This window comes from Myotis yumanensis, unplaced genomic scaffold (genome assembly GCF_028538775.1).
Source record: "Myotis yumanensis isolate MYYU_CA2020_CCGP unplaced genomic scaffold, mMyoYum1.0.hap1 SCAF_5, whole genome shotgun sequence".
NCBI classification, from domain to species: Eukaryota; Metazoa; Chordata; class Mammalia; order Chiroptera; family Vespertilionidae; genus Myotis; species Myotis yumanensis.
In genome coordinates, this window is record NW_027223756.1 from 101,980,319 (window position 1) to 102,008,222 (window position 27,904).

The 27,904-nt window shown below is 45.5% G+C and overlaps 1 protein-coding gene across 1 annotated transcript; it reads right to left on the reverse strand.

Moving 5' to 3' along the window:
- Positions 1 to 224: 224 nt before the first annotated feature.
- Positions 225 to 27,747, reverse strand: XAB2 (XPA binding protein 2). The gene is made up of 19 exons (XM_070416758.1): positions 27,670 to 27,747; positions 25,185 to 25,333; positions 24,777 to 24,900; positions 24,356 to 24,553; positions 23,723 to 23,857; positions 23,474 to 23,638; positions 4,166 to 4,310; positions 3,546 to 3,697; positions 3,336 to 3,455; positions 3,103 to 3,234; positions 2,878 to 3,009; positions 2,667 to 2,780; positions 1,996 to 2,158; positions 1,720 to 1,910; positions 1,340 to 1,462; positions 1,079 to 1,250; positions 678 to 807; positions 451 to 560; positions 225 to 352 (listed from the first exon to the last, which is right to left on the reverse strand). The coding sequence occupies exons 1-19, from the start codon at positions 27,718 to 27,720 to the stop codon at positions 291 to 293; spliced, it is 2,568 nt and encodes an 855-aa protein (XP_070272859.1). The 5' UTR covers positions 27,721 to 27,747; the 3' UTR covers positions 225 to 290.
- Between the last annotated feature and the right edge of the window lie 157 nt (positions 27,748 to 27,904).

The following is a 27,904-nucleotide window of genomic DNA, read 5'->3' on the forward strand; positions in this document are numbered from 1 at the left end:
AAGGCTCAGGGATCAAAGAGGCCTCAGGCAGCCCAAGTCCAGAACTGGCTCTGCAGGGTGAGGATGGGCATGTGCCCTGGCCCAAAGCCCAGCTGCACCACCTCCTACACCAGCCAATCTCGGGGTGGAGGGGGCTGGGCCCAGGCCAGAGTGAGAATGAGCTGGCAGTCCCTGCAGGCACCTGGGTGGCAGGAGGGGCAGGCAGGAAGGAGGCTCAGACCAAGTCATACAAACAGGCTTCATTGTGAGGGGGTGGGGGTGGGGGTAGGGGTGAGGTGGGCAGTGCGCCATCAGTCTTCCTTCAGGCTCCCAAACACAGCAGCCGGCACACTCTGCTGCTCCAGCCGCACCTCTGGAAGGTGGAGAGGACATGGTCACTTGGCAACCCTCCAAAAGGGGGTCCAGCTCCTGCCTCCCCTCACCACCCTGCTGGGCTGGCTGGCCCCTCACCATTGGGCTCCAGGTCCATCTCGTCCTCGTCCTCGTCCTCCCCCAGCTCGATCTCCTCCGGGTTGGCCTGTTGCGCTAGCTCAGCCAGTTCCTCCCGGGACGCATCGCTCCTGGGGCGGGTGGGAGTCACACTGTTCAGTGGGTCTGGCCACTTCTCTGGCCTCCCCAGGAACCTCCCTCCTGAGGAAGAACTGGCTTGCTCCCACCCCCCGCCCCCCCATCCTCACCTCACGAACAGGATCTTGCTCTGGGCCCGTGGGGGCTGGTCGTGCTCGGCCTCGGCTGCCAGCTGCTCTGCCCGCTGCTCTAGTAGCTTCATGTCATCCATGCCACTCTGCCCGGGGGCAAGGTCGGACACTGGGAAAGTGGGAAGGGGCGTCAGACACGGTGGAGGGCTCTCTCCACAGCCACACCATGTGCTGAAGGACCCCCACCTGTCCCCGAGGCTCCAGCCCTCAAGGAGTTCCCAGTTTCAAGCGGGGAGGTACAGAGTTGAACCTGCTGCTCCCAGTTCCAGGAGGTCAAGGCTGGGTAGAGGGCAGAGGCAGGACCCACAGGCCCTGAGACAGGGGAGTGTGTTGCCCCAGGGTGGACCCAACCAGGGTGAAGGGTGGCTGCAGCTGCTCACCAGTGCCTGTAGCACTGCCCGACACCTTGAGCATCTGCGAGGCCATGAAGTTGACCTGTGTGTTATAAGTGGCCTGCACACTTCGGCGGATACGCAGCATCTCCCGGATGGTGTCCTCGTTGCCATGCCGTACCTCGAAGTCCTTCCATGTTTGCCAGAAGGCCCCAGTTGTCTGTGGAGGGTGGGGGTGCCTGTGTAGGAGCTGGCTAGCTCAGCTGCTGCCTCCCCCTGCTCACCCACCTGCCCTGGGCTCATGCCTACCCGAGGGTCACAGATCTGGGAGCAGAAGCTGTAGATGGCCCGGGCGCGGTCAATCTCTCCAAGCTTGCACTCCATGTCCGCAAACCGCAGGCACATCTCCCGGGCATGTTCGTCCGACAGCACCTGGGTAATGCCAATCACCAAGAACAGCATGAGGTGGGAGGAGAGCTGCCACAGGAGATCCCAAAACAGCAGGCTGGTCCCTGAGCTTCTAGAATGCTCTCTGCCAGCCCCCAGGTCCAGGCATGCTCAGATGTGCAGCCTGCAGGACCCCTCCCATCTTCTAAGGCAGAGGCCGCCAACCTTTCAGACCTCACCGGTTGGCGACTGCTGTTCTAAGGGACCTGCAGCGCCCTGCCCCACGCCCCTGCAGTGGGCACCTCAATGGCCTTCTGGTAGATGCCACGGGTGTGGGTGACTCCATAGATCTCCGCTGCCCGCTTGATGTAGATGTTGAACATCTCGTACTGCTGGGCGGGCTCCACGGCCTGGGTGGCGCGCTCGTACACGGCCATTGCGTGCCGGGCCAGGCCCCACTCCTCCTCCAGCTGTGCGTACAGCAGGTACAGGGCTGTGGCAGGACAAAGGCAGGTCAGAAGTCTGTGGCCTGGCCCCCCACCCTACCACCCTCCACTGAGCCAACTGGCGCTCCTCACTCTTTGCATATTTGGGGGGGCAACCATCCAGCGCCTGCTCGAAGAGGTCCCGAGCCCGCTCCAGCTTGCGGCCCCCATAGCGGGCGATGAATTTGGTCAGATAGGTGCTCCAGATGTCAGACACATTGGGCCACTTGAACAGCGAGATGCCACGCTCGTACGCCTGCCCAGAGAGGGGGAGTCATGTGTGAGTCCTCAGGGCAAGGACAGCCCACACCAGCACCCTCCCTCCCCTCACACAGAGGCAGGCTATGACCCCTGACATTCATGTGGAAGCCTAACTCCAGTATCTCAGAATGTGACTGTATTTGGAGATAAGGTATTTAAAAAAGTAAGTTAAAATGAGGTCATTAGGGTGCCCCCTATTTTAATATGATGGGTGTCCTTATAAGAGGAAACCTGGACACATGGAGAGACACCAGAAACATGCACAGACATGATGAACAGGTGAGCACAAGAACAAAGATGGTCATCTACAGGCCAAAGAGAGGCCTCAGAAGGAATGAACCCTTGACCTCAGACGTGCAGCCTCCAGAACCGCGCGATAATAAATTGCTGTGCGTAAGCCCATGGCACTTCGTTACAGTAGCCTGAGCAAACTAACACAGGAGCCAACACTGTATGAGGGTAGGAACACTGCTGTCTGGGATCTCCTGATGGGCTCTCCTCACCTTGAAGCTCTCCTCGAAGTACTTGTGCTCCTCCAGGAACATGGCGTAGTTGATGACGATCTGGGGGGTAGCGATGCGCAGGTCCAGAATACGGTCATACACGGCCTTGGTAGACTGCAGGGGCAGGGGCAGGGGCAGGTCAGAGCACATCCTGGGGCTGAGTTGGCAACCCCACCACTCTCCCATGATGCACTGGGCCCTGGCAGCTCACCTGAAAGGTGCCAAGGCTCTCCTCCAAGTCGGCAAGCATGGACCACACCTTTAATGATTTGTACACACGGTTCTGCACAGGCTCCGAGCCATCAAAATACTCAGCCCGGCGGGCGGGCAGTGCTGTTGCCTTCTAGAAACACACCAGAGGGGGATGCTGGGAGGGTGGGTCCAAACTGGGTCACACACCCGCATACTCCCCTCTCCAAAACCCCGGGGAATTTACCCGCAGCAGCCGCAAGGCCTGGTCGTAATTCTCGTGCCGGAGCTCCAGCTCACCACACTCGCACCACACACTTGCCAGGTCATCCACTTGCTTGAAGCTCACCTTGGTGGCCTTCTCCAGGATGATGCGGGCCTGAGGCAGGCAGAGGTCCGGCTGAGATCCTGCCCACCCACCTGCCTGAGTCCCCTGAACAAGGATGCATCTACACACATACACAATGCAAATGGACTCACATCATCCAGTTGCCCGTTGTCCTCATAAAACTTGGCAAATGCAACCCACAGCGTATGGGGTTTGCCCGTAGCCTTGAAGGGGTCCACTGTCTGCACAGCCTCTGTGTACGTGTTGATGATCTGTGGAGGAGGGGCAGGGGTCAGGCTGGACAGCTGGGGCCATGGCAGGTGAGGATGGGGTGGGGCTTTGGGGGGCAGGGCCACACGCACCTCCCGGGGGCGGCCCTGGTGCAGGGCCACACGCTTGTGCCACTCATGGACATGGTGCGGGTTCTGGCGCAGCAAGACGCTGTTGAGGAGCAGGGGCCGCCGACTGATCAGCTGCTCAAAGCGGGCCAGGCGCAGTTCCAAGTCCACATCATCTGGGACCCATGGGGAGGGCCAGGGAGTGGGGTTGAGGGCCTCAGCACACACTCACTTCCATCTCCCAGCCCTCTCTCCCTCCAGCCCGTGGCCCAGTGCTCTGACCTTCCAGAGTCGTCCCACTGTCCACTGTGCACTCCTTCCCTGAGCTGCCTCAAGGCCATCCTGACCCCAGACTCACTCCTAGCCCCTGTCATTCCCCCTAGCCCTCCTTCCCTGCTGCCCTCTGCCATCCTCCAGCCCTCCCTCTCCACCCAGCCTATGTCCAGCCCAAGCTTGAGATGTATCTTCAGTTGGGGTTACTCCCACAAACCCCCCTGCACTGCCCACCCTTCCTCCCTCCCTGCTGGCCCGACTGACCCCAAGACACACCTCTCTACTGCCCCAGCCCCTTGGATCTCCCCCAATACCTGCAGGCTATCCCAGTCCACTCTCCCTACCAGCCCAGGACTGCCTCAGCAGCTCACCCTCTTCTTCCCGCCCCAGCTCCGAGGTGGTCTCCATCTTCGCTGCAATCATGCTCTCCTCAAACTGGGCATAGCTGTCAAACACCTGGGTGAAGTCCCGCACGGTCATCACGGTCCGGATGGCCTCCTCGTACACGTCCCGAGCCTGTGGGTGGGTATCGGGAGGGGTGAAGTGCTGGCATGGAAGAGGCATGGGTCCCCCCCCGCCCCAAATAGACACATGCCCCCCTCCCCCCACCAAATAGACACAGAGAATCCAGCAGCGCTGCCCTTGGCACCAGTCCCAAGCTGGGACCCTGGAGGGCCTTCCCTTGGGCCTGCTTGCTCCCTGGAGCCTGCTCAGCTCCATCAGGCTCTGAGCAGTGACGCTCAGCAGAGCCAGGTGGGAGCCGTCCCCTTCCTGACAGAGTGACCTGGGGGCCTTGGCTCCTCCTCAGAAAACTGAGAGTGACAGCCCCTCATGCACAGTCACTGTGAGGTGCAAGGAAGACATGTGTCAACAACCAGGCACCCGGGTACATTGCAGGGACTCTAAACTCAGCTCAGCCACAGAAGGCTCAATGGTTGCTACTAGCACCCGTTATGCCAGTGATGGCGAACCTATGACACGCGTGTCAGAGGTGACACGCGAACTCATTTTTTTTGGTTGATTTCTCTTTGTTAAATGGCATTTAAATTTATAAAATAAATATCAAAAATATAAATCTTTGTTTTACTATGGTTGCAAATATCAAAAAATTTCTATATGTGACACGGCACCAGAGTTAAGTTAGGGTTTTTCAAAATGCTGAAACATAGAGCTCAAAAGGTTCACCATCACTGCGTTATGCCCACCTGACCCCCCTTCTCCAGCTCAAATTCTCCCAGACACCCTGGCACCCCCAAGCTCAGGCCCCATCTCTCCATCCCTGCTCCTGACCGGTCCTGCTCCTCTGCCTCCACCTGCTAGCCCTGGCCAGTGCAATCTACTGGAAGTGGCAGCCTAAATGGTCGTTGTACAATGGATACCTGGTCATGCCTCAAGACTGGCTGGAGGCTCTGAGTGGGACACAGCCAGTCTCTCCTCAGCCTGCAACCCTCTTCTCACCACTCCCTAGCACTTCACCACCCACTTTCTCCACTCAGCCCAGCTCCCATCTACTCCCTTCCCCAAAGCTCCAAAACCCCATGCCAGCTCCTCCGGGGATCTCTCAAAGCCCCACGTCTCTACCCAAGGATGAGGCAAGATAAGATGGACACTAAAAAATAAGTGGTCCTAGCCGCTTGGCTCAGTGGGTAGAGCGCTGGCCTGCAGGCCTAACAGTCTTGGGTTCAACTCCGGTCAAGGGCACTGATCTCCGTTGCAGGCTCCTCCCTGGCCCAGGCCCTGGTTTGAGCGGGTGCAGAAGGCAACCAATCGATGTGTTTCTTTCATATCGATATTTCTGTCTTTCCCTCTTTCTTCCACTATCTCTAAAAATCAACTGAAAAAATATCCTCGGGCCCTAACCGGTTTGGCTCAGTGGATAGAGCGTCGGCCTGCGGACTCAAGGGTCCCAGGTTCAATTCCGGTCAAGGCCATGTACCTTGGTTGCGGGCGCATCCCCAGTAGGGGTGTGCAGGAGGCAGCTGATCGATGTTCCTCTCTCATTGATGTTTCTAACTCCCTATCCTTCTCCCTTCTTCTCTGTAAAAAAAAATCAATAAAACATATTTTTTAAAAATATCCTTGGGTGAAGATTAAAAAAAAAAATGCATGCATGAATGAATGGAACCACTTTAAAATGGAGCCTAGCCAGCATGGCTCAGTGGTTGAGTATTGACAATGAACCGGGAGATCACGGTTCAATTCCCAGTCAGGGCACATGCCCGGGTTGCGGGCTCGATCCCCAGTGTGGGGCATGCAGGAGGCAGCCGATCAATGATTCTCTCATCACTGATGTTTCTCTCTTTCTTTCCCTCTCCCTTCCTCTCTGAAATCAATAAAAATTAAATAAAAAATAAAAATGGAGATGGAGCTGCCATCTCGGAGGAATTGCCGAGCACATCTCACTCCTCAAACCTTTGGAATGTTAAAATTGGGCAAAATAATGTTTGGATTGGGCCGACAGCACAATTATATACCAAAGAACTTTGCAAAAATAACAAGAAAGCAGATGTGATGACTACCAGACTGAAAATTGGACTGGCGTTCCCTGGAAGAACCGGGTACCTACGGGGCCGAGTTTGCGCACTGCTCCCATGGAGGCTGCCTCCCCAACCATGAGAGCCTCTCTGGTGTGAAAATCCCTCCTCTTGATTGAGGTAAATGACTTTGAGATCAGGAGGGGTTTCTGCCCCAGGGACGACTGTCCTAATGCCAGCAGGAATTTGAGGGCTACAACGTAGAGCCTGCTACCACATGAGAAAGAATATTTTTTCCTCTGGAAGGACTTTTCACGGCCCTGATGCTGTGGGAAGTGCCTGGAAGGTGAGCAGCCTGCAGGATCCTTCCCTGATGGGTAAGCACTCATTTTGTTGCTCACTCATTTGTTTCCATTCCTTTTGTTTATTATGTTGTCATAGGAAAGATTACATAGGGAAAGACACATGAATCCTATAAATCCTTGTCCAGGCCAGCCCCCCCCCCCCCCAAAATGATGAGTTTGCAGACCCCCCCAGACCGGCATCTACTTAAACGAACAACCTGGGCTTCCAGTTAGCATCACTTGTCCTCACGTTCCGCCACGGCGACTTTCAGGAGCCTTTGTCTCTACCACTGGATCTTCACCTTCCCAAGTCCTCAAAAAGTGCCTCCCCTGAAGTTCTAGCTAAATATATAGAGAAACATTCTGGTCCTTCGTCTTGTGCCTTTTGAATAAAATAGGCCAAATTAGCTAAAATAATTTGAAATTCTAACAGCCATTCAGGAAAACCTTGATTTTTAACTCTATCTCAACCTTCTCTCCTCTTAAAACAGCCGTGGGCAAACTACGGCCCGCGGGCCGGCCCTTTTGAAATGAATAAAACTAAAAAAAAAAAAAAAAGACCGTACCCTTTTATGTAATGATGTTTACTTTGAATTTATATTAGTTCACACAAACACTCCATCCACGCTTTTGTTCCGGCCCTCGGGTCCAGTTTAAGAACCCATTGTGGCCCTCGAGTCAAAAAGTTTGCCCACCCCTGTCTTAAAAGATTCCAAACCTCTTGGGAACAAGAGAATACACTCTTTAGTTGATATACAGAAGCTTCTAAAGGACAAAACAGGGTCCAAAATGGCATTGTGTAGGAAGACGGGCAACTCACGTTCTTCCACGAGCACACTGCAATACACACCTACATACAGAGCAATTACTCCTGAGAGACAACTGAGGGCTGATTAAACAGCTTCTCAACAACAAATGAAAGAGACCAAATAGAGGAGGCTGGAAACCACAGTTCTTTGGGCTCTGCAGGAACTCTAGAATCAGAGGTGCTGGTGAGTACCACTGTTTATGTCCCACTCCACCTCAGCAGAGAGGGCAGGAGCTCTAGCCAGGCGCTCTGGTCCACTTCCAAGATTGCTGCAGCACATTCCCTGCCACACTGCCCAGAGCCCACTTTGGCTCTGAACAAAGGAGTAAGCAGAATCAACAGGGCATCACCACACCCAGCCTCCCTGTGTGAAGCTGCGCCAGCACTCTGGACGCTATAGGCACCTGCTCACCTCCAACTGGCTTGCAAAAGGCACCCAGCACATATAGCCTAACACAGAGGTTGCTTCTACACACAGTCATATTTTCAAGACTGGGAGAGATAGCTATTACGTCTAATTAATATAAATAAACATAGAAAATCAAGCAATGAGAAGATGCCAGAATATCTTTCAAATAAGAAAAAAAAAAATCCTAATGAAATGGAAATAAGTAATTTGCCCAATAAAGAATTCAAAGAGCCCTAGCCAGTTTGGTTCGATCCCAGTCAGGGGCACATGCCTGGGTTGCAGTCTCAATCCCCAGTAGGGTGCGTGCAGGAGGCAGCCAAGTCAATGATTCTCTCTCATCATTGATGTCTCTATTTCTCTCTCCCTCTCCCTTCCTCTCTGAAATCTGTATTAAAAAACAAACAAAATAAAAACTTTAAAAAAAAAGAATTCAAAGAAACAGTTATGAGGATGCTCACCAAACTTGAGAGTGAAATAAAGGAACTTAGAGAGAAATTCAACGAAGAGTTAGAAAGTATAATAAAGAACCAGATATTGGGGGGATAAGGACACATTTGTAATATCTTAATCAATAAAGGGAAAATTTTTTTAAAAAAAGAACCAGGTAGAGCTAAAGAATACTATAACTTAAACGAAAAATACACTAGAAGAAATCAAAAGCAGATTAGCCAATACAGAATAGATCAGTGACCTGGAAGACAGGCAAGTGGAAATAAACCTATTAGAAGAGCAAAAATAATTTTTAAAAATGAGGATAGTTTAAGGACCCTTTGGAACAACATCAAGCACCCAAACATTCACATTAGAAGGTTTCCAGAAGAAAGAGAAAAAGGAACAGAACCTTTATTTGAATAATGGCTGAAAACTTTCCTAACCTGGGAAGGAAATAGACATCCAAGTCCAGGAAGCAGAGAGAGAAAGAGATCCAAATAAGATGAATCCAAAGAGACCAACACCAAGACATATTGTTATTAAAATGGGAAGTTAAAGATAGAGAATCTTGAAGAAAGCAAGAAGGAAACAGTAAATTATGTAAAAAGGAAATGCCAAAAGGCTTTTGGCTGATTTTTCAGGAGCAACTTTACAGGTCAGAAAGGAGTAGCAGGCCAGCTTCACAGGCTGAAAGAAGCCTACAACCTAGAATAATTTACCTGGCAAAGTTATCATTCAGAATTGAAGGTTAAAGAGTTTCTCAAAGTGAAGTATGTTCCATTTCCTGCTATAATTATTTCTCAGTCAGATTGCAATGTCAGCAGTTACTGCCTCATTCTTGTCAGCTTAAACACAAATGTCATTATGTTTTCTTGAAAAGCAATTTAAAACATAGATATTTTGAAGTACTAGGCTTATACTTCATTGGAATAGATGTGTACAGCAATAAGCAGGTTTTCAAATCCATTACTAGTTTGTGCACAAATGTAATTATGTTCATTGTGTATGTATTATACAATGAGCACATGTAAGTAGTGAAGGCTACTGTTGTTTAAATGCAAATGATCATTTCTCATTTCTTTTTTATCATCCTATATAATAAAAGCCCAGCAAAGCCCAGAAAGGCGGAATGACCGGTCGACCAGTCGCTATCACGCGCACTGACCACCAGGGGGCAGATGCTCCATGCAGGAGCTGCCCCCTGGTGGTCAGTGCACTACCACAGTGGGAGCGCTGCTCGGCTAACCCGGATGCCTGTCTGGGAAACTTTTTTGGAGCATTTAATCCATTTACATTTAGGGTTATTATTGAGAGGTACTTACAGCCATTTTAATTCTGTATGGCTAGGTTTCTCTCTCTGTTTCTTCTTTTCAGCAATCCCTTACAGTAATCCCTTTAGCATTTCTTGTAATGCCGGCTTGGTGGTGATGAACTCCTTTGGCCTTTTTTTTGTCTGGGAAGCTCTTTATTTGACCATCTATTGTGAACGATAGCCTTGCTGGATATAGTAATCTTGGTCTCAGATCTTTGCTTTCCATTACCTTGAGTACTGCATGCCATTCCCTTCTGTCCTGTAGAGTTTCTGATGAAAAATCAGGTGTCAGCCTTATGAGAACTCCTTTGTAGGTAACAGTTTTCTTTTTTCTTGCTGCCTTTAAGATTCTCTTTGTCTTTAATTTTTGGCATTTTAATTATGATGTGTCTGAAATCACATCAAGTCTTTTTTTCAACCACAATTTTGTGAAACTAGGAATCAACTACCAAGCACACAAATGTGTGGAATAAAACAGCATGCTACTAAACAACAAATGGATCAAAGAGGAAATCAATAACCTTGAGATAAATGAAAATAAAAACATAACTTTTCAAAGTTTATGGGATGAGGCAAAAGCAGTTATAATAGGGAAGTTCATAGCTGAACAAGCCTACATCAAGAAACAAGAAAAATCCCATAAACAATCTCTAACTTTACACCTAAAATGACTAGAAAAAGAAGAACAAAACTTGCCCTAGCTGGTTTGGCTCAGTGGATGGAGTGTCGGCCTGTGGACTGAAGGGTCCCAGGTTCAATTCCAGTCAAGGGCACAAGGCCGGGTTTTGAGCTAGATCCTCAGTGGGGGGCATGCAGGAGGCAGCCAATCAATGATTCTCTCTCATCATTGATATTTCTATCTCTCTCCCTCTCCCTTCCTCTCTGAAATCAATAAAATATATATACATACATATGTGTGTTTGTGTGTGTGTGTGTGTTTTTATATATACACACACTCAAAGTAAGCAGGAGTAAAGAAATAATTAAGATCAGAGCAGAAATAAACAAAATAGAGATTTTAAAAAAGCAATAGGAAAGATAAATTAAGAGCTGATTCTTTAAAAAGATAAACAAAATTGAAAATCCCTTAGCTAAACTCTTCAAAAAAACAGAGCCCAAATAAAAACATAAATGAAAGAGAAGTTACAACATAAATACAAAGAATCGTTACAGAGTATTACAATGTAAACAAATTCAACAATCTAGAAGAAATGGCTAAATTTTTAGAAGCATATAATCTTCCAAGACTGATCCAGGAAGAGATAGAAAATCTAAACAGACCGATTACTAGCAATGAAATTGAAGCAATAAAAAACTCCCAACAAATGAAGTGCAGAATCAGATGGCTTTACAGGTGAATTCTATCAAACATTAAACAAGAATTAATATCTATCCTTCTTAAACTATTTCCAAAAATTAAAGAGGGAGGAACACTTGCAAACTCATTCTACAAAGCCAGCATTGCTCTGATACCTAAACCAGACAAAAATATTACAACAAAAGAAAATTATAGGCAAATAACCTTGATGAACACAGATGCAAAAATTCTCAACAAAGTATTAGCAAACCAGATTGAAAAATACATTAAAACATTATACACCATGACCAAGTAGGATTTATCCCAGGGATGGAAAGATGGTTTAAAATCTGTAAATCAATCAATGTGATACATCATATTAACAAAATAGAGGATAAATATCACATAATCATCTCAATAAGCACAGAAAAAGCATTTGATAAAATTCAACATCCCTTATGATAAAAACTCTCTAAGTGGGTATAAAAGGAACATACCTCAACATAACAAAGGGCATACATGAAAAACCCACAGCTAATATCATATTCAATGGTGAAAAGCTGGAAGCTTTTCCTCTAAGGTCAGGAACAAGACAAAGATGCCCACTATCACCCGTCTATTAAACATGGTATTGAAAATCCTAGACATGGCAATCAGACCCAAAAAAAAAAGGAAAGAAAAGGCATCAGATAGGAAAAAAGTAAAGCTCTCACTATTTGCCATTGATATGATACTATACATAAAAAAGACTCCACCAAAAAGAATTAAGAAAACAATCCCAGTTACAGTTACATCAAAAATAACAAAATACCGAGACCAAGATGGCGGCGTAGGTAAACACCGGAGACCGCTGCCGCAAACAACCATTTCAAAAATACAACTAAAAGACTGAACGGACATCACCCAGAACCACAGGAAGGCTGGCTGAAGAGAGACTCTACAACTAGAAGGAAAGAGAACAGCAAATCGAGGCTCAGAGGCGGCGCAGTGTGGAAAATACAAAGGTACCGAGGTGCGCGCGCAAAGCGGGCTGGTGGCTGAGGGCTCGGTTGTCGTTTTCTGTCGGGAGTGAGTCTCAGACTCTGGGCTCCAGATCCGGGCGAGTCTCTAGGGACCCAGACTCAAACGGGAGAATCGGGATTATCCGGCATCAGTTGGAACCTGAGGGCAACTTTCTCTCCGAGGTTTGCAGCGGCTGCCGGGGTTCTGAGAAGCAGAGCCTCTGGGAACGGGACTGAGCGTGGCCATAGCTGCTCCCTCCGCCCGCCCTGTTGATCCCGCCCCGCCCAAAGCCTGCGCACAGCCATTTGCCGATCGCCTCAGGCAAAGGCTGGATTAGCACCTCCCCAGAAGGCGGACGTTTTCCGTACAGCTGATTCCTATAGCCAGCCGGCCTGGGGGTCAAATCCCTCTAGTGTTAACTACAACAATTAAGGCTTGGCTAGAACAAGACTGCGCACAAAGACCACAAGGGGGTGCACCAAGAAAGCATAAAAGATGCGGAGACAAAGAAACATGACAGAAATGGAGGATATGGAGCTAAGAATCGCAATTTTGAGGGCTTGCCATAAATTTGTGCAGAGCCTCACGAAAACTAATGAGACCCTCGATGCTACGATAAAGAAATTAGAAAGTAAGCATACACGGACTGAAATAAAGAATATTATACCCAATAGCAGACCAGAGGAGTACAATAATCAAACCAAAGATTCGACAAAAAACACCCAATTGGAAAAGCAAAATGAAAAAAGAATCCGAAAGTGTGAAGATAGTGTAAGGAGCCTCTGGGACAGCTTTAAGCGGACTAATATCAGAGTCATTGGAGTGCCAGAAGATGAGAGACAGCAAGATATTGAAAACCTATTTCAAGAAATAATGGCAGAAAACTTCCCCCACCTGGAGAAAGAAATGGACTTACAGGTCCAAGAAGCGCAGAGAACCCCAAACAAAAGGAATCCAAAGAGGACCACACCAAGACACATCATCATTAAAATGCCAAGAGCAAAAGACAAAGAGAAAATCTTAAAAGCAGCAAGAGAAAGAGGCTTAATTACCTACAAGGGAATACCCATACGACTGTCAGCTGATTTCTCAACAGAAACTTTGCAGGCCAGAAGGGAATGGCAAGAAATATTCAAAGTGCTGAATACCAAGAACCTACAACCAAGATTACTTTATCCAGCAAAGCTATCATTCAGAATTGAAAGTCAGATAAAGAGCTTCACAGATAAGGAAAAGCTAAAGGAGTTCATCACCGCCAAACCAGTATTATATGAAATGCTGAAAGGTATCCTTTAAGAAGAGGAAGAAGAAGAAAAAGGTAAAGATACAAATTATGAACAACAAACATGCATCTATCAACAAATGAATCTAAGAATCAAGTGAATAAATAACCTGATGTACAGAATGAACTGGTGATTATAATAGAATCAGGGACATAGAAAGGGAATAGACTGACTATTCTTGGGGGAAAAAGGGGTGTGGGAGATGCGGGAAGTGACTGGACAAAAATCATGCACCTATGGATGAACACAGTGGGTGGGGAATGAGGGGGGAGGGTGGGGTGGGAGCTGGAAGGAGGGGAGTTATGGGGGGAAAAAAGAGGAACAAATGTAATAATCTGAACAATAAAGATTTAATTAAAAAAAAAAAAAGATAAAAATTATGAATAAAAAAAAAAAAAAAAAAAAAAAAAAAAAAAAATAACAAAATACCTAGGAATAAATTTAACAAAGAGGTGTATTCTGAAAACTATAGGACACTGAAGAAAGAAATTGAAGAAGACACAGATAAATAGAAGGATAGACTGGAAGGATTAATATTGTTAAAATGTCCTTACTACCTAAAGCAATATACAGATTCAAAAGCAATAGCTGTTAAAATATCAACGGTATTCTTCTAAAAACTAGAACTAATCCTAAAATTTATATGGAACTACAAAAGACACTAAATAGCCAAAGAAACCTTGAGAAAGAACGAACTGGGAGGTATATACTCCCTGATTTGAAACAAAGCTACAACAAGCAAAACAGTATGGTACTGGTATAAAAGCAGATATATACTAGTAGATCAATAGAATAAAATACAGAGCCCAGAAGTAAATCATCACTTATATGATCATTAATTTATGGGAAAGGAGGCAAGGATATACAATGGGTAAAGTGAAATACATCACACATTAAGCCACAAAACCAGTCTCAATACCTTAAAAAATATTGTAATCATACCAAATGTCTTTTCAGACCATAATTTCAAGACACTAGAAATCAACTACAGGAAGAACATTGGAAAGCACACAAATATGTGGAGAAAAAACAACATGCTACTAAACAACAAATGGATCAAAGAGGAAATCAAGCCCTGGCTGGTATGACTCAGCTCTCGAAAGGTCATGGGTTTAATTCCAGTCGGGGCACATGCTCATATTGTAGCATCCTGGGTAGGGGTGCATGTGGGAGGCAACAGCTCAATGTTTCTCTCTCACATTGATGTTTCTCTCTCTCTCCCTTCTTTTCTCTCTAAAACTCAGTAAAAACATTTTTTTAAAACGAGGAAATCAACAACCTTGAGACAAAACCCTTCAACAGTTGGTGCTGGGAAAACTGGACAGATACATGCAAAACAGTAAAACTGGACCACTTTCTCACACCATACACAAAAATAAACGCAACACAGGTTACACCCTTAAATGTAAGACATGAAACTATAAAACTCCTAGAAGAAAACATAGGCAATAAACTCTTTTTCAGTCTTTTTTCTTTTTAATTATTTTTAAAAAAATATATATTTTCATTGATTTCAGAGAGGAAGGGAGAGGGGGAGAGAGATAGAAACATAGAGAGAGAATCACTGATGGGCTGCCTCCTGCATGCCCCCTCCTGGGGATTAAGCCCGCAACCCAGGCATGTGCCCTTGACCGGAATCAAACCCGGGGCCCTTCAGTCCGCAGGCCGACACTCTATCCACTGCACCAAACCGGCTAGGGCTCTTTTCCAGTCTTAATATCTTTTTGGAAATGTCTCATCGGGCAAAGGCAACAACAACAAAAATAAATGGGACTACATCAAACTAAAAGTTTTTGCATAGCAAAGGGAACCATCAACAACACAAAAAGACAACATACTGAATGGGAGAAGATATTTGCAAATGATACATACAATAACACATTATTATGCAATGTGTATGTATGTGTGTGTGTGTGTGTGTGTGTGTGTATCATATAACTTAACACCAAAAAACCAAACAACCCAATTAAAAAATGTGCAGAGGGCTTGGCTGGGCTCAGTTGGTTGGAGCATCATCCCATAGACCAAAAGGTGGCAGGTTCAATCCCAGGTCAGGGCACGTAGCTAGGTTTCAAGTTAGATCCCCATTTGGGACTTGTGGGAAAAACAACCAATCAATGTTTCTCTCTCCCTCCCCTCCTCTGCCTCTATAAGAAATCAATAAACATATCCTTGGGTGAGGATAAAAAAATAATTAGTGAATAAATAAAAATTAAAAAAGTGGACCTGAATACACATTTGTTCAAAGAGGACATACAGATGGCAATACACATGAGAAAAAAAAAAAAAGCTCAGTATCACTATTCATCAGGGAAACACAAATCAAAACTACAATGAGGTATCACCTTACTCTTATCAGAATGACTATCATCAAAAAAATCAACAAATAACAAGTGCTGGTGAGGATGTTGAGAAAAGGGAACCCTCGCACACTCTTGGTGGGGCTGTAAATTGGTACAGCCAATATGAAAAACAGTATGGAAGTTCCTCAAAAAATTAAAAACAGAACTACCTTATGAATGGGTATTTATCTGAAGAAAACAAAAATGAATTTGAAAAGATATATACTCTGTGTGTTCATTGTAGCATTATTTACAACAGCCAAGACATGGAAGCAACCTAGGTGTTGATAGATAAATAAAAAGATGTCACACACACACACACACACACACACACACATAGTTGAATATTATTCAGCAATAAAAGAGAATAAAATCTTAGATATTTGTGATAGACCTAGAGGGTATTACACTAAATGAAAAAAGTCAGACAAACACCATGTGATTTCACTTATGTGTAGGATCAGAAAACACCAAACGTGCACCAGCCGGCTTGGCTCAGTGGATAGAGCAGAGACCTATCTGAAGGGTCTCCGGTTTGATTCCCGTCAAGGGCATATGCCTGGGTTGTGGGCTCAATCCCCAGTAGGGGGCGTGCAGGAAGCAGCCAATCAATGATTCTCTCTCATCATTGATGTTTCTATCTCTCTCCCTTCCTCTCTGAAATCAATAAAAAAAACCCAAAACACCAAACATGAATAAACAAAACAGATACAGATGCACAGATATAAAGAACAAATTGATAGTTGCCAAAGGGAAGGGGGGTGGTCAGGGAATGGTTGAAATAAAAAAGTTGATTAATTTTTTAAAAAGACAAAATTACTTTAAGAAAAAAAAATAGCTCTAACAGGATCCTGAGTCATCTGAGTAGGTGCTTTAAAATTTGTTTGTCCTGTCTGAAACCTGACAAGATATTTCAGTGTTTAATAACTCTATGATCAGAAATTTATTAGAATTAAACGTTTAATAATGATTGTTGTAAGCCTTTTCAGCCACTTATCCTGCCAATAAACAGAAATCAAAACACAGCTCACAGCCTGAGAATAAGGAAATGGGAGCAAAAAAGCCTAAAAAAAATATTTAAAAAAATATACTAGTATTTTTATTGATTTCAGAGAGGAAGGAAAAGGGAGTTGAAACATCAATGATGAGAGAGAATCATTGATGGGCTACTTCCTGCATGCCCCCTCCTGGGGGATCAAGCCCAAAACCTTGGCATGTTCCTTGACTGGGAACTGAACTGGTGACCTCCTGGTTCACAGGTCGATGCTCAACTGCTAAGCCACACGGGCCAAGTGCAAAAAGCCTTTTAAAAACACAATTGAGCCCTAGCCAGTTAGGCTCAGTGGATAGAGCATCAGCCTTCGAACTGAAAGGTCCCAGGTTCAACTCCGGTCGAGGACACATGCCTGGGCTGTGGGCTCGATCGCCAGTAGGGGGCATGCAGGAGGCAGCTGATCAATCATTGATGTTTCTATCTCTCTCTTCCTCTCTCTTTCCACTCTGAAATCAATAAAAAATATTTTTTAAAAAACACAATTGACTGAAAAGATTCTCTTACATAAGCACCTGCCCCTCAGCCTCACTAAAACTTATTTCTCAAGGACAAATAAAAATCTTAAATTTCTTCTCTAGTAATAGTAAAAGCCTTACCTATCTGAATAATTTATTCCAACTGTTACAAATTAGTAGGTTTTTCCCTTATTGTACCTGTCCCATGGCTGAATTTTTAAATTGAAACTATTAGATCTCTCTACTTGTGTCTGCCTACATGTGTACGTATGTCTACCTCTAGAGGTTAATAAAATTGGTTTGTAAAAAGCCTGTTCAATTGGCTTAAAGGAATTAAACATTTGTCTAAATTAAGAAATATAACAGAAACTTATCCAAATGTTTTCAGGTTCTAAAAAAGAATTTATTTTTATTTATATTTTATTGATTTTTTACAGAGAGGAAGAGAGAGATAGAGAGTTAGAAACATCGATGAGAGAGAAACATCGATCAGCCGCCTCCTGCACATCTCCAACTGGTACATGCCCTTGACCGGAATTGAACCCGGGACCCTTCAGTCCGCAGGCCGACGCTCTATCCACTGAGCCAAACCAGTTTCGGCAAGAATTTAATTATTAAAGCTGATTTGAGTGTGGTTTGTTGAAACAGACATGTTTTTAGAGTTATCAACATTAAATATAATACTTTTATTCTTTCTAGGCTTATTACAAATTTATTAGTAAAAACAACTTGGGCCCTAGCTGGTTTGGCTAATGAATAGAGTGTCGGCCTGCGGACTGAAAGGTCCCAGGTTCGATTCCGGTCAAGGGCACATGCCCGGGTGGCGGGCTTGACCTCCAGTAGGGGTGTGCAGGAGGCAGCCAATCCATGATTCTCTCTCATCATGGATGTTTCTATCTCTCCCTCTTCCTTCCTCTCTGAAACCAGTAAAAATATATTTAAAAAAATGATTTCCTGTGCTCTTCATCATATCTTTAACTGTTTACGTAAACAAAATCTTCTTATTAAGAGAACTAAATTTTGCTTACAACTACTAGTATTTAACTTTCTGTATTTGCCTGTGACATCTTTGTCACCATGATTAAGTATCCTTGCACAATTACCTATGATTATATTTGCCCAAATTTTTTTTCTTTTTGTCTTAAGACTTTTGATATGATGTGGAATCGAATGAACAAAATAACTGACAAAGAGAACAGAAACAGAGGCATGGGTACATGGAACAGATTGACAGCTGTCAGAGGGGAGAGGAGAGTGGGACTGGATGAAAGGTTGAGGGATTAGCCAGAAAATATATACACATAGCACACAGTCACAGACAACAGTGTGGTGATAGGCAGAGGGAAAGGGGGGGTGAGGACTAGGTGGAGGTGGGCAAAGGGGGGGACATGGGGATGGAAAGAGATTTTGCTTGGAGCAATGGGTGCACAATGCAGTGTGCAGACGATATTTTATTGAGTTGTACACTTGAAACCTGTATGGTTTTGCAAACCAATGTCATTCCAATAAATTCAATTTAAAAAAAAGTTCTTTCCACACCTAAAAAACAAACAAAAACTTTCGTTATGTTTGACAAACTTCCCAAAATTCGAAAATTAAATAAAATTCTTTTCTTGATCTGAAAGTGAGATTTTCCCAAAAAAAGGGACCTTGGAACAGTTCAAAGGATGTATCTCTCTCACTCTCCCTCCTTATAAAAGATAAATATTGCCCTGGTGTGGTTTAGTTGGCGGGGCACCATCCCATGCACTGGAAGGTCTCTGATTTGATCCCCAGTCAAGGCGTGTGTGAGAGGAGGGGATCAATGTATCTTGCTCACATCTATGTTTCTCTCTCTCTCTCTCCTTTTCTCCCTCTCTAAAAATCAATTAAAAGCCGAAACCGGTTTGGCTCAGTGGATAGAGCGTCGGCCTGCGGACTGAAAGGTCCCAGGTTCGATTCCGGTCAAGGGCATGTACCTGGGTTGCGGGCACATCCCCAGTGCAGGAGGCAGCTGATCAATGTTTCTCTCCCATCGATGTTTCTAACTATCTATCTCTCTCCCTTTCTCTCTGTAAAAAATCAATAAAATATATTTTTAAAAAAATAAAATAAAAATAAAAATCAATTAAAAAAAAAGAAAGAAATATTAAACCAACTAGGCTTATTTGGTATATTAAATTACATGGGAAGCATTGTCAAATAAATGATGCTAACTAAACCTTTGATTATATTTGTGTAGATGTTATTAACATAAATATCCTAGAAATTATATAAATTCCAAAATATTTGACGTCTTAATATGCTAGAAAACTTACATTCTTTCTGTCTCAAAGTTGTCTTTCCAGTCTCTTAAAGTTGTAAATCTTATGTGTTTAAATTGTAAATATCCAGGAGCTAACTAAAACACTGCCTCCAGAGACTGAAGGAAAAAAACTAAAGAGACTTTTTAAAAGTACAGACTACGCTATAAGTTCCCTTGTCTAAGCTGATTAGCAAAAGAGCTAAGGTTTGTGGTTTTTTGGGGTTTTTTTTTTTACGAAACTATTTAAAAAAATAAAGATGATCCCAGCTGGTGTGGCTCAGTGATTGAGCGTCAATCCATGAACCAGGTCACGGTTCAATTCCTGATCAAGGCACATGCCCAACTTGGGGGGCTAAATCCCCAGCAGGGGATGTGCAGGAGGCAGCCGATAGATGATTCTCTCATCATTGATGCTTTCTCTCTCTCTCTCTCTCTCTCTCTCTCTCTCTCTCTCTCTCCCCCCTCCTCTCTCTAAAATCAATTAAAATATATATATATTTAAAAAATAATAAAAAGATGAAAGAAAAATGACTGTATATAGAAAGTAGGACATATGTTTTCAAGTAAAAGAAGGTATGAGAAAGAAGATGCACTTTTGTTGAGGGAAAGGAAGATAGATGTGTTTTTTGGATAAGGAAAGAAATAAAGGGCATGGGTTGTTCTTTGTTGTTATTTTTTTGGTAAAGGAAGAAAAAAGAAAGTAATTTTGTCCTATTTTGTTTCAAAATAAGAATAAGAGTGAAACAAAAGCTGAAAGGTGTATGGAAGCTGCAGAAAGTTTATGGAAAAGGGATCTTGAGAAATTTTATGTGTGGTTGTTAAGATTGGAATGAATAACGAATGTGTGTGTCTGTGTGTGTGTGTGTGCACATGAACACATCAGATCTTTAACCATGGCCATTTTTAAAAAATATATATTTTACAGAGAGAATTGGAGAGGGATAGAGAGTTAGAAACATCGATGAGAGAAAAACATCGATCAGCTGCCTCCTGCACGCCCCCCTACTGGGGATGTGCCCACAACCAAGGTACATGCCCTTGTCCGGAATCAAACCCAGGACCTTTCAGTCCGCAGGCCGATGCTCTATCCACCAAGCCAAAACGGTTAGGCTACCATGGCCATCTTTAAGTCTTTCATCATTTACAGACAGTTATTATTTTAGTCTGATGCTTTTATAAAAGTTTCCTACCAACGTGCTTCATCTTCAAGGAGATTTATGGAGAAAACTCTGACACTCTAAAATACAGGTTTTTAAACAATCAGAAAGGACATATGCACCCCTACGTTCATAGCAGCACAATTCACCATAGCTAAGATTTGGAAACAGCCTAAGTGCCCATCAGCAGATGAGTGGATTAGAAAACTGTGGTATATCTACACAATGGAATACTACGCTGCCATAAAAAAGAAGGAACTTTTACCATTTACAACAGCATGGATGGAACTGGAGAGCATTATGCTAAGCAAAATAAGCCAGTCAGAGAAAGATAAATATCAATGATCTCACTCATACCTGGGATATAATGATCAACATAAACTGATGAACAAAAATAGATCCAGAGACAAGGTAGCACTGAACAGACCGTCTAACCTCAGAGAGAAGACAGGGGGGTAGGGAGGGGGGGAGGGGCTAGAAATCAACCAAAGGACTTGTATGCATGCATATTAGCATAACCAATGGACACAGATACTGGGGTGGTGGGGGTTTGCCTTCAGGGGTGAGAGTGGCAGGCGGGGAGCGGGTGGGGTGTCAATGGAGAAAAAGGAGACATATGTAACATTTTAAACAAAAAAATATATAAATAAATAAAATAAAATACAGGTTTCTGATAAACTTCCAGATCACACCATTAAACTGGTTGAGAATTTGCAGAACACTAAGAAAAACTGAATTCATAAAACTGCTGACAAAAAGATCAATACGAACTGCCCTAGCCAGTTTGCTTTGGTTCAATGGACAGAGCGTCAGCCTGTGGACTGAAGGGTCCCAGGTTAGATTCTGGTCGAGGGCATGTGGCACACTCCAGTAGGGAGTGTGCATGAGGCAGCCGATTGATGATTCTCTCCCATCACTGATGTTTTTCTCTCTCTCTCCCTCTCCCTTTCTCTCTGAAATTAATTAAAAAATATATTTTTTTAAAAAGATCAATAGGAATTAATAGCATGAGGCTGAATGAACTAGTGAGGATGAACATTTTATGTTTTTTATATGAAATATTACTGGGCTTTTTAAATCTTTGTTTTCCAGATATAAATTTTTTTTTCTCCGAAGCTACCTGTGACCTATAACAATTTAGTAAATTATACCTTTGGTAAGCAGACTGAGTATAAACCACACCTTCATTTTTTCTTTTTCCCTTTAGTTCCTTTCTAGTTCCTTTAATACGTCATAAATAATATGCAAGGCCAAGCACTGAGTATAAATAATTGTTTCCCTTTTCCCTTAATTTCTACCTGGGAAGATAACTCAACCTACTTCACAGGCCAAATGTGCATCTGGTAGCACACACAGTCAAGGATTTCAATGCCTGGGAATGTCAATTCCAATGAAGGTACCCAATTTGGAAGAATACTTTTTCCTTGGGCAGGTACTGCAATTAACAGTACATGATTAGAAACTTATCACAAACCTTAGAGAAAGTTGCTGGAGCTAGCGCCAAAGCAACAGCCAGCCAGGAAAACTTTTTAAGTTCCTTTGCACAAATTATACTAGATGATAAAATTGTGCTTGACTATTCTATTCTAGCTGAGCAAAATGAGGTTTACTGTGTTAATACTTCTGTTACACTTAGATAAAACACCTTTGGTAAAACAGAGATGGAACTAGATAACATCTGGGCACAAGTCAAATGATTAACCACTGACACCTCCTGGTTCTCTAATACCTTAGCTAACTTCCCTCAAGCATTCCTCCTGGTTCAGATCTATTCTTCAATTTGAACTTAGCCTTTTATTTATTATAGAAATTTTTGCTGTTATAAACTTTTGTTTTGCATAGCTCAATGTTTTAAAAATACCACTCAGATACTAGTTGCTCAACATTTTGAAATGAGCACTAAGGTTTATGAGACTTCATATGAGAAGTCTCAAGAAACTACAAAAGAGTTTGCCTGTGGAGTAATATGACGATAAAGCTTTCCTCTGTTCCTCAAATGTGCCCTAAGGCTCCTAAAAAAAACAAAAAACAATTTCCCACCTATGTGGCATATGGCATTCCAACATACCAACAAGAGCCTTCCTAGTGATGAGGGACTGACAATGGCATGACATACTAAAAACTAGCCTTCTCAGCAATGAGGGACCAACGGTGCTTTTAATAAGTGATCAGTACTGTTTTCCAGCAATTGGTCAGTGATGCTTTCAAGGAAAGATCTCAATCTAAAGGAAGAAAATGTCAAAAATATAAACTGAGCCCATTTAAAATGGAGTTGGACCTTGAAAAAAATAAAAAATAATAAAAAAAAATGGAGTTGGAACTGCCATGCATGTCTTACTCCTCAAACCTTTGGAAGGTCAAAACAGGACAAAATGACCTATGGACTGGGCCTAAAGCAACTTATTTCCTAAACAAACAACTGTTTGCAAAGATAAGAGAGAAGATATGATGACTACCAGACTGAAAATTAAAAACATTCTTTAGAGTTAGCACCACTGTAGCTTATTTGCCCCTATAGATATTCCGCTCGTCTACTGAAATAGTTGTTCCGCTTCCTTTTCTCAAAAACACCCCTTGCCTTCACTCCTGTAAAAATACTGTTTGGATTTTTGCCTCAATCAGTGCTTCCTGAATAGCTATTCTTTTGGATCTCAAACAAATGCCTGCTGCCTCTCACTTTTGCCTTTTATCTTTAGGTTAACAACACCAACATCTCGGGAGTGGGGAGTGATCAGCAAGTCAGGCACCTGCTTGGCACCTGATTCCCCACAGGTGAGGATATGACGGCTACTCAATTCAATTTTTCAAATTGGGGCTTAGGGGATCCAGGGCCACACAGCTGACTCCAAAGCGGATGCACTTGCCAGCAGGCCTTCGGCAAGATAAATAGATGCATGAGGTGCACATGTGTGCACGCTAGCACACCCACACCTGCAGGTGTTTCCTGCTCACGCACGTGCCCACATGTGGCCTGAGTACTGTGCTTTGGTGGGAGACTCTGCCCTGCACCCAGTGTACCCACGCACCTTCTCAAAATGGCCACTGCGGATGTAGTAGTCGGCCAGTGAACACCAGAGCTTGCCCAGCTGGTCTGTGAAGCGGGTAAGGCCCCCTCGGATGATGGCGTCCACGTTGAGAGACTGCACCTTGTCCGGGTTCTGGGAGATGAGGTCACAGAGCTCATGCCACAGCTGCAGGGTCCAGGAAGGAATTTCAGCCTTAGTCCCTGAGCGGGTAAGCCCTCCAACCTGGCCCCTGTCTCCCCATAGGCACACCTGGTAGTTGGACTTGCCAGCCTTGGAGACGAAGCGCTCATCATTCACCACGGTGGCCAGGCGCTGTGCAGCCTCGTCCAGCCGGTCACTTGACTTGAGGTACTCGATGTATTCCTCTGCGCTCTCTGGGCTCAGCTGAGCACCCACACACCATGTCGGCAGTCAGTGGGGCCACAGAGCCACACTGCTGTGCCTACCGTCCCACTCAATGGCTCTGAGCCACCTGTTAGCTACTCCCACTGTCCTGGCCACACTAGGCTCTAGTGGTCTAGCCTCAGCCCCACGGTTTGCACCTTGACCTCCACACTGCCTGTTATACATTTCCGAAGCTGTGTCCCCCACGGCTGCAGTTTTACTCTGGTTGTCAATATGGTCAGCTCATGTGAATCTGTCTACCCAGTGAGACTAACAGCTCCCTACAGGCAGGGACTGTCTTAGTCACACTGCCCTAAACTATTTAAAGAATAAACAAATAAACTACAAAAACCTGCCTGTCTCAAGGAGCCTTTTTCTCATTTGCTAAGTGACATCCTGCATGGGACCAGTGTCCCCGTGAGCCAGTAGGAAACTCCTGACCTGGGGAACTGGCCCATCTGCCTGAGGCGACCCCACCTCACCCCTCCATGGGCTTACCTTGAGGAAGCGCCGGTAGCCCCGCACGGCTGTCTCAGGTAGTGGGTGTGAGCGCAGGAAGCGCAAGTACAGAGGCCAAATACGAGAGTGCTGTGTGATAGGCAGCGCCCGGAGGGCACGGTCGAAAGTGCGGCGTGTGTGAGTGATACGGCCCTGGTCCACCAAGAACTGACAATAATCCAGCCATAGACGTGGCATCTAGAAGCATGAGGAGAGGCAGGGTCTGAGTTGCTGGCACTACAGCATGGCTACAAAAACACCAGATGTCCCATGGCCAAGCCAAAATGCAGCAGGACCCAGAAGGCTATCCCTCCGGGACTAAGTCTAGCTCAACCTCAAGTGCACAAAGGCAATAGGACTCTAACCCTCCTGCTTCATCCACCTCCCGACTCATCCCCGGCCCAGTCCCCCCACCTCCAACCTTGTGCATGAAAACGAAGGCCCTCTCGTGGCAGTTGTTGACGTCTTCATAGGCAGGATCAGTCACACAGCGATGCTTCACCTGGGCCCTGCGTGCTTTCAGGTAGCGGTACCAGAGTTTGTAGCTGGAGGAGGCAGACATTGGTTGGTCAGCTTCATGGAGCACCAGAATCCTTCACCCTACCCCATAAGGCCACTGCTGGGAGAAGGAACCTGGGAGCAGTGACAAGTATCAGCAATGGGGGGATGGGCTGGGATATGAGGGAGGGTGTGCTGACCCATCGGAGGATATATACTCAGTGACGAACCATAGCAACCACTTGGGACCTACTGGCCAGCTCTGCTATCACTGGACAGGTGGGGCTGGGGCTGGGGCTGGGGTAGGAAGGGCAGCTGAAGCCGTTCTCACCTGCAGGGCAGCAGCTTCAGCGCTCGCTCGTACAACTGATTGAGCCTGGGCTTCGGGGCCCCCTGCTTGAACTCAATGTAGCGGAGCCAGCATTTGACAGAAAACTGGTTCCGCATAATTTCCTCCTCATAGGGGAGGTCTTCTTCATCCTGCCAGACAGGTAACGGGGAGAAGGAAGAACTGCCCTCAGAACCTCAGCACAGCACCATCTACTCCAAACTCCAGACCCCTCCCCAGATCTTGGTGCCCACCCTCAGAGCAGGTCACCAGATGCCCAGAGAGGACTCTGGTCCAGACTTAGCCTTCAGAATTCTACTGCCCACAGCATAACCCAGAGCATCAGACTCCTCAGTCACAGGATTCCAGGCCAGATATAGACTGTCACCCAGACTTCACTTTTTTGGTCTTCCAAATCAAGTTACCCACGCCCTGGCCCGGATACCAGACTCCTTAGGCTGTCCTGTCCAACACTAGCCCTCTGCCCTGGACAGTAAGCTTCATCTCCTCACAACATGCCTTTTCCTAGACACCAGATCTTTGGCACTTCTTCTGGCTCCCACCAGCCAGAGTCTAGTTCAGCTGTGCTCCAGAACTTGGAAGCTAGACCTTTACTCAGAAGACAGATATGCACCAGACACAAAGCTTTTAGCCCTAGACACTGAGGAAGAAAGTGAAGAAACAGTGAAATAAATTACACCTTAGGTGACAAAAGAAGCCTCAATAACTGAAAAAAGATTGAAATCATATCAAGTGTCTTTTCAGACTACAACTTCATGAAACTAGAAATCAACTACAGGAACAACATTGGAAAGCACATAAATATGTAAAGACTAAGTAGCATGCTACTAAACAATGAATGGATCAAAGAGGAAATCAACAACCTTGAGACAAATCCCTTCAATAACTGGTGCTGGGAAAACTGGACAGATAAATGCAATAAATTGAAACTGGACCACTTTCTTTTCTTAAATATGTTTTTGTTGATTTTAGAGAGGAAGGGAGAGGGGAAAATAGAAACATCAATGAGAGACAAAAACTCATCCATTGGCTGCCTCCTGCACACCGCCTACTGGGGATCAAGCCTGCAACCAGACATGTGCCCTGACCAAGAATCGAACCCCGGAGACCTCTTAGTGCATGGGCCACCCTGGCCAGGTGAAACTGGACCACTTTCTCACACCATATACAAAAAGTGAAATGAGTCAGAGAAAGATAAATACTGTATTATGTGTGGAATTAAAAAAAAAAGAATAAACAAAACAATATAAACCATAGATATAAAGAACAAGCTGATGAAAGAAAGAAAGAAAGAAAGAAAGAAAGAGAGAAAAGAAAGAACAAGCTGATAGTTGCCAAAGAAAGAAAGAAAGAAAGAAAGAAAGAAAGAAAGAAAGAAAGAGAGAGAGAAAAGAAAGAACAAGCTGATAGCTGCCAAAGCACAGAGGTAGGGGGATTGATAAAAAAGAAAGAAAAGAAATATCTCCCAAACAAGAAAAAAAGTAAATTGAGTCACTATAATCAAGCTGCTAAATTACTAAAATCAGGTAGGTTGAGCCATGAGGAAACATTCTATTCTTCTTGTAACTATTCTGGGGACTTGACCTTTTGACCTTTCCGGGGCCACTGCCTGGCTGTACACCTGCTCCCTGAGTATCAACACCTGGACACACACCGGGCCCCGCCGCCCCTGTCCGACCCCCTGAAGCCTCACTGTCCAGACCCCTGCCATGCTGGACCTGCCGGCGCCCACACGCTACACTCCCTGGAGCCCACCACCCAGGGGTCCTCAAACTATGGCCCGCGGGCCACATGCAAATACAAATATTGTATTTGTTCACGCTTTGTTTTTTTACTTCAAAATAAGATATGTGCAGTGTGCATAGGAATTTGTTCATAGTTTTTTTTTTTAACTAGAGTCCGGCCCTCCAATGGTTTGAGGGACAGTGAACTGGCCCCGTTTAAAAAGTTTGAGGACCCCTGGCATCTGACAGGTAACTGTTCTCTGAGCTATCACTCTCGGGCTCTTCTGGGTCCCGCCGGCCATCGCCTGACATGTCCGCACCAGCAGGTCTTTACTTCCGACGGCAGGGTGCTCCTAAGCCAGACACCACGCCTTTCTCCCAGAAACGGTGCCGCTCAGGACCGTTACCCGGACACCAGAGTCCTGGCCCGGCCACCGGGTTTGGTGCCTTTCCTTCCAACACCAGGCCTCTGGTGTTGGAGTCAGCCATTCGAGTCTCTCTCCTCTCCCGCTCCGCGCGCTCCCCTTTCCGCGCCAGGCCCTTCACCTCCACAGCAGTGCTTCACTCAGGCGCCGGGCTCCGGCACCAGACATCTACTCCCGGCCAGCCCGGTCCGGACTGCACCTCTAGCCCGTGAGCTTCCTCCCGCCCTTGGGCCGACATAGCTTTGGCCCAGATCCCCGGGGGGTCATCCCCGACCGCCTGAAGCATCCAGGCTCTGTCTCCAGTTCCTGCGGACTCACAAAGACAAGGTCCGGCCGCTCCTGCCGCGAAAGTCGCGCCATGACCACCATTTTGCCAGCGCTTCAGTTACAGCCAACAGTCGCGTTGTAATGACGTCTCTATCCGAAGACCCGCCCTCCCCGAGCCAGATCCCTTTCCTATTGGCTGACCACGTTCGGAGCGCGCAGTCGGGTCGCGACTTTCCCTCAGTCTTCTTCAGCGACCGGAAGTAGAGTGAGAGCCGGAGATGATGTC

Bases quoted from the DNA above. Each gene is read 5' to 3' on its own strand.
- XAB2 (XM_070416758.1), bottom strand. From the start codon at position 27,720: ATGGTGGTCATGGCGCGACTTTCGCGGCAGGAGCGGCCGGACCTTGTC. The intron at 24,554-24,776 runs GTTGGAGGTGGG...TCATGCTTCTAG, and splicing joins CCTTCGTTTTCATGCACAAG to ATGCCACGTCTATGGCTGGA. The intron at 4,311-23,473 runs GTGCGTGGGTAC...ACCCACCCACAG, and splicing joins GCAGTGGCCATTTTGAGAAG to GCTCGGGACGTGTACGAGGA.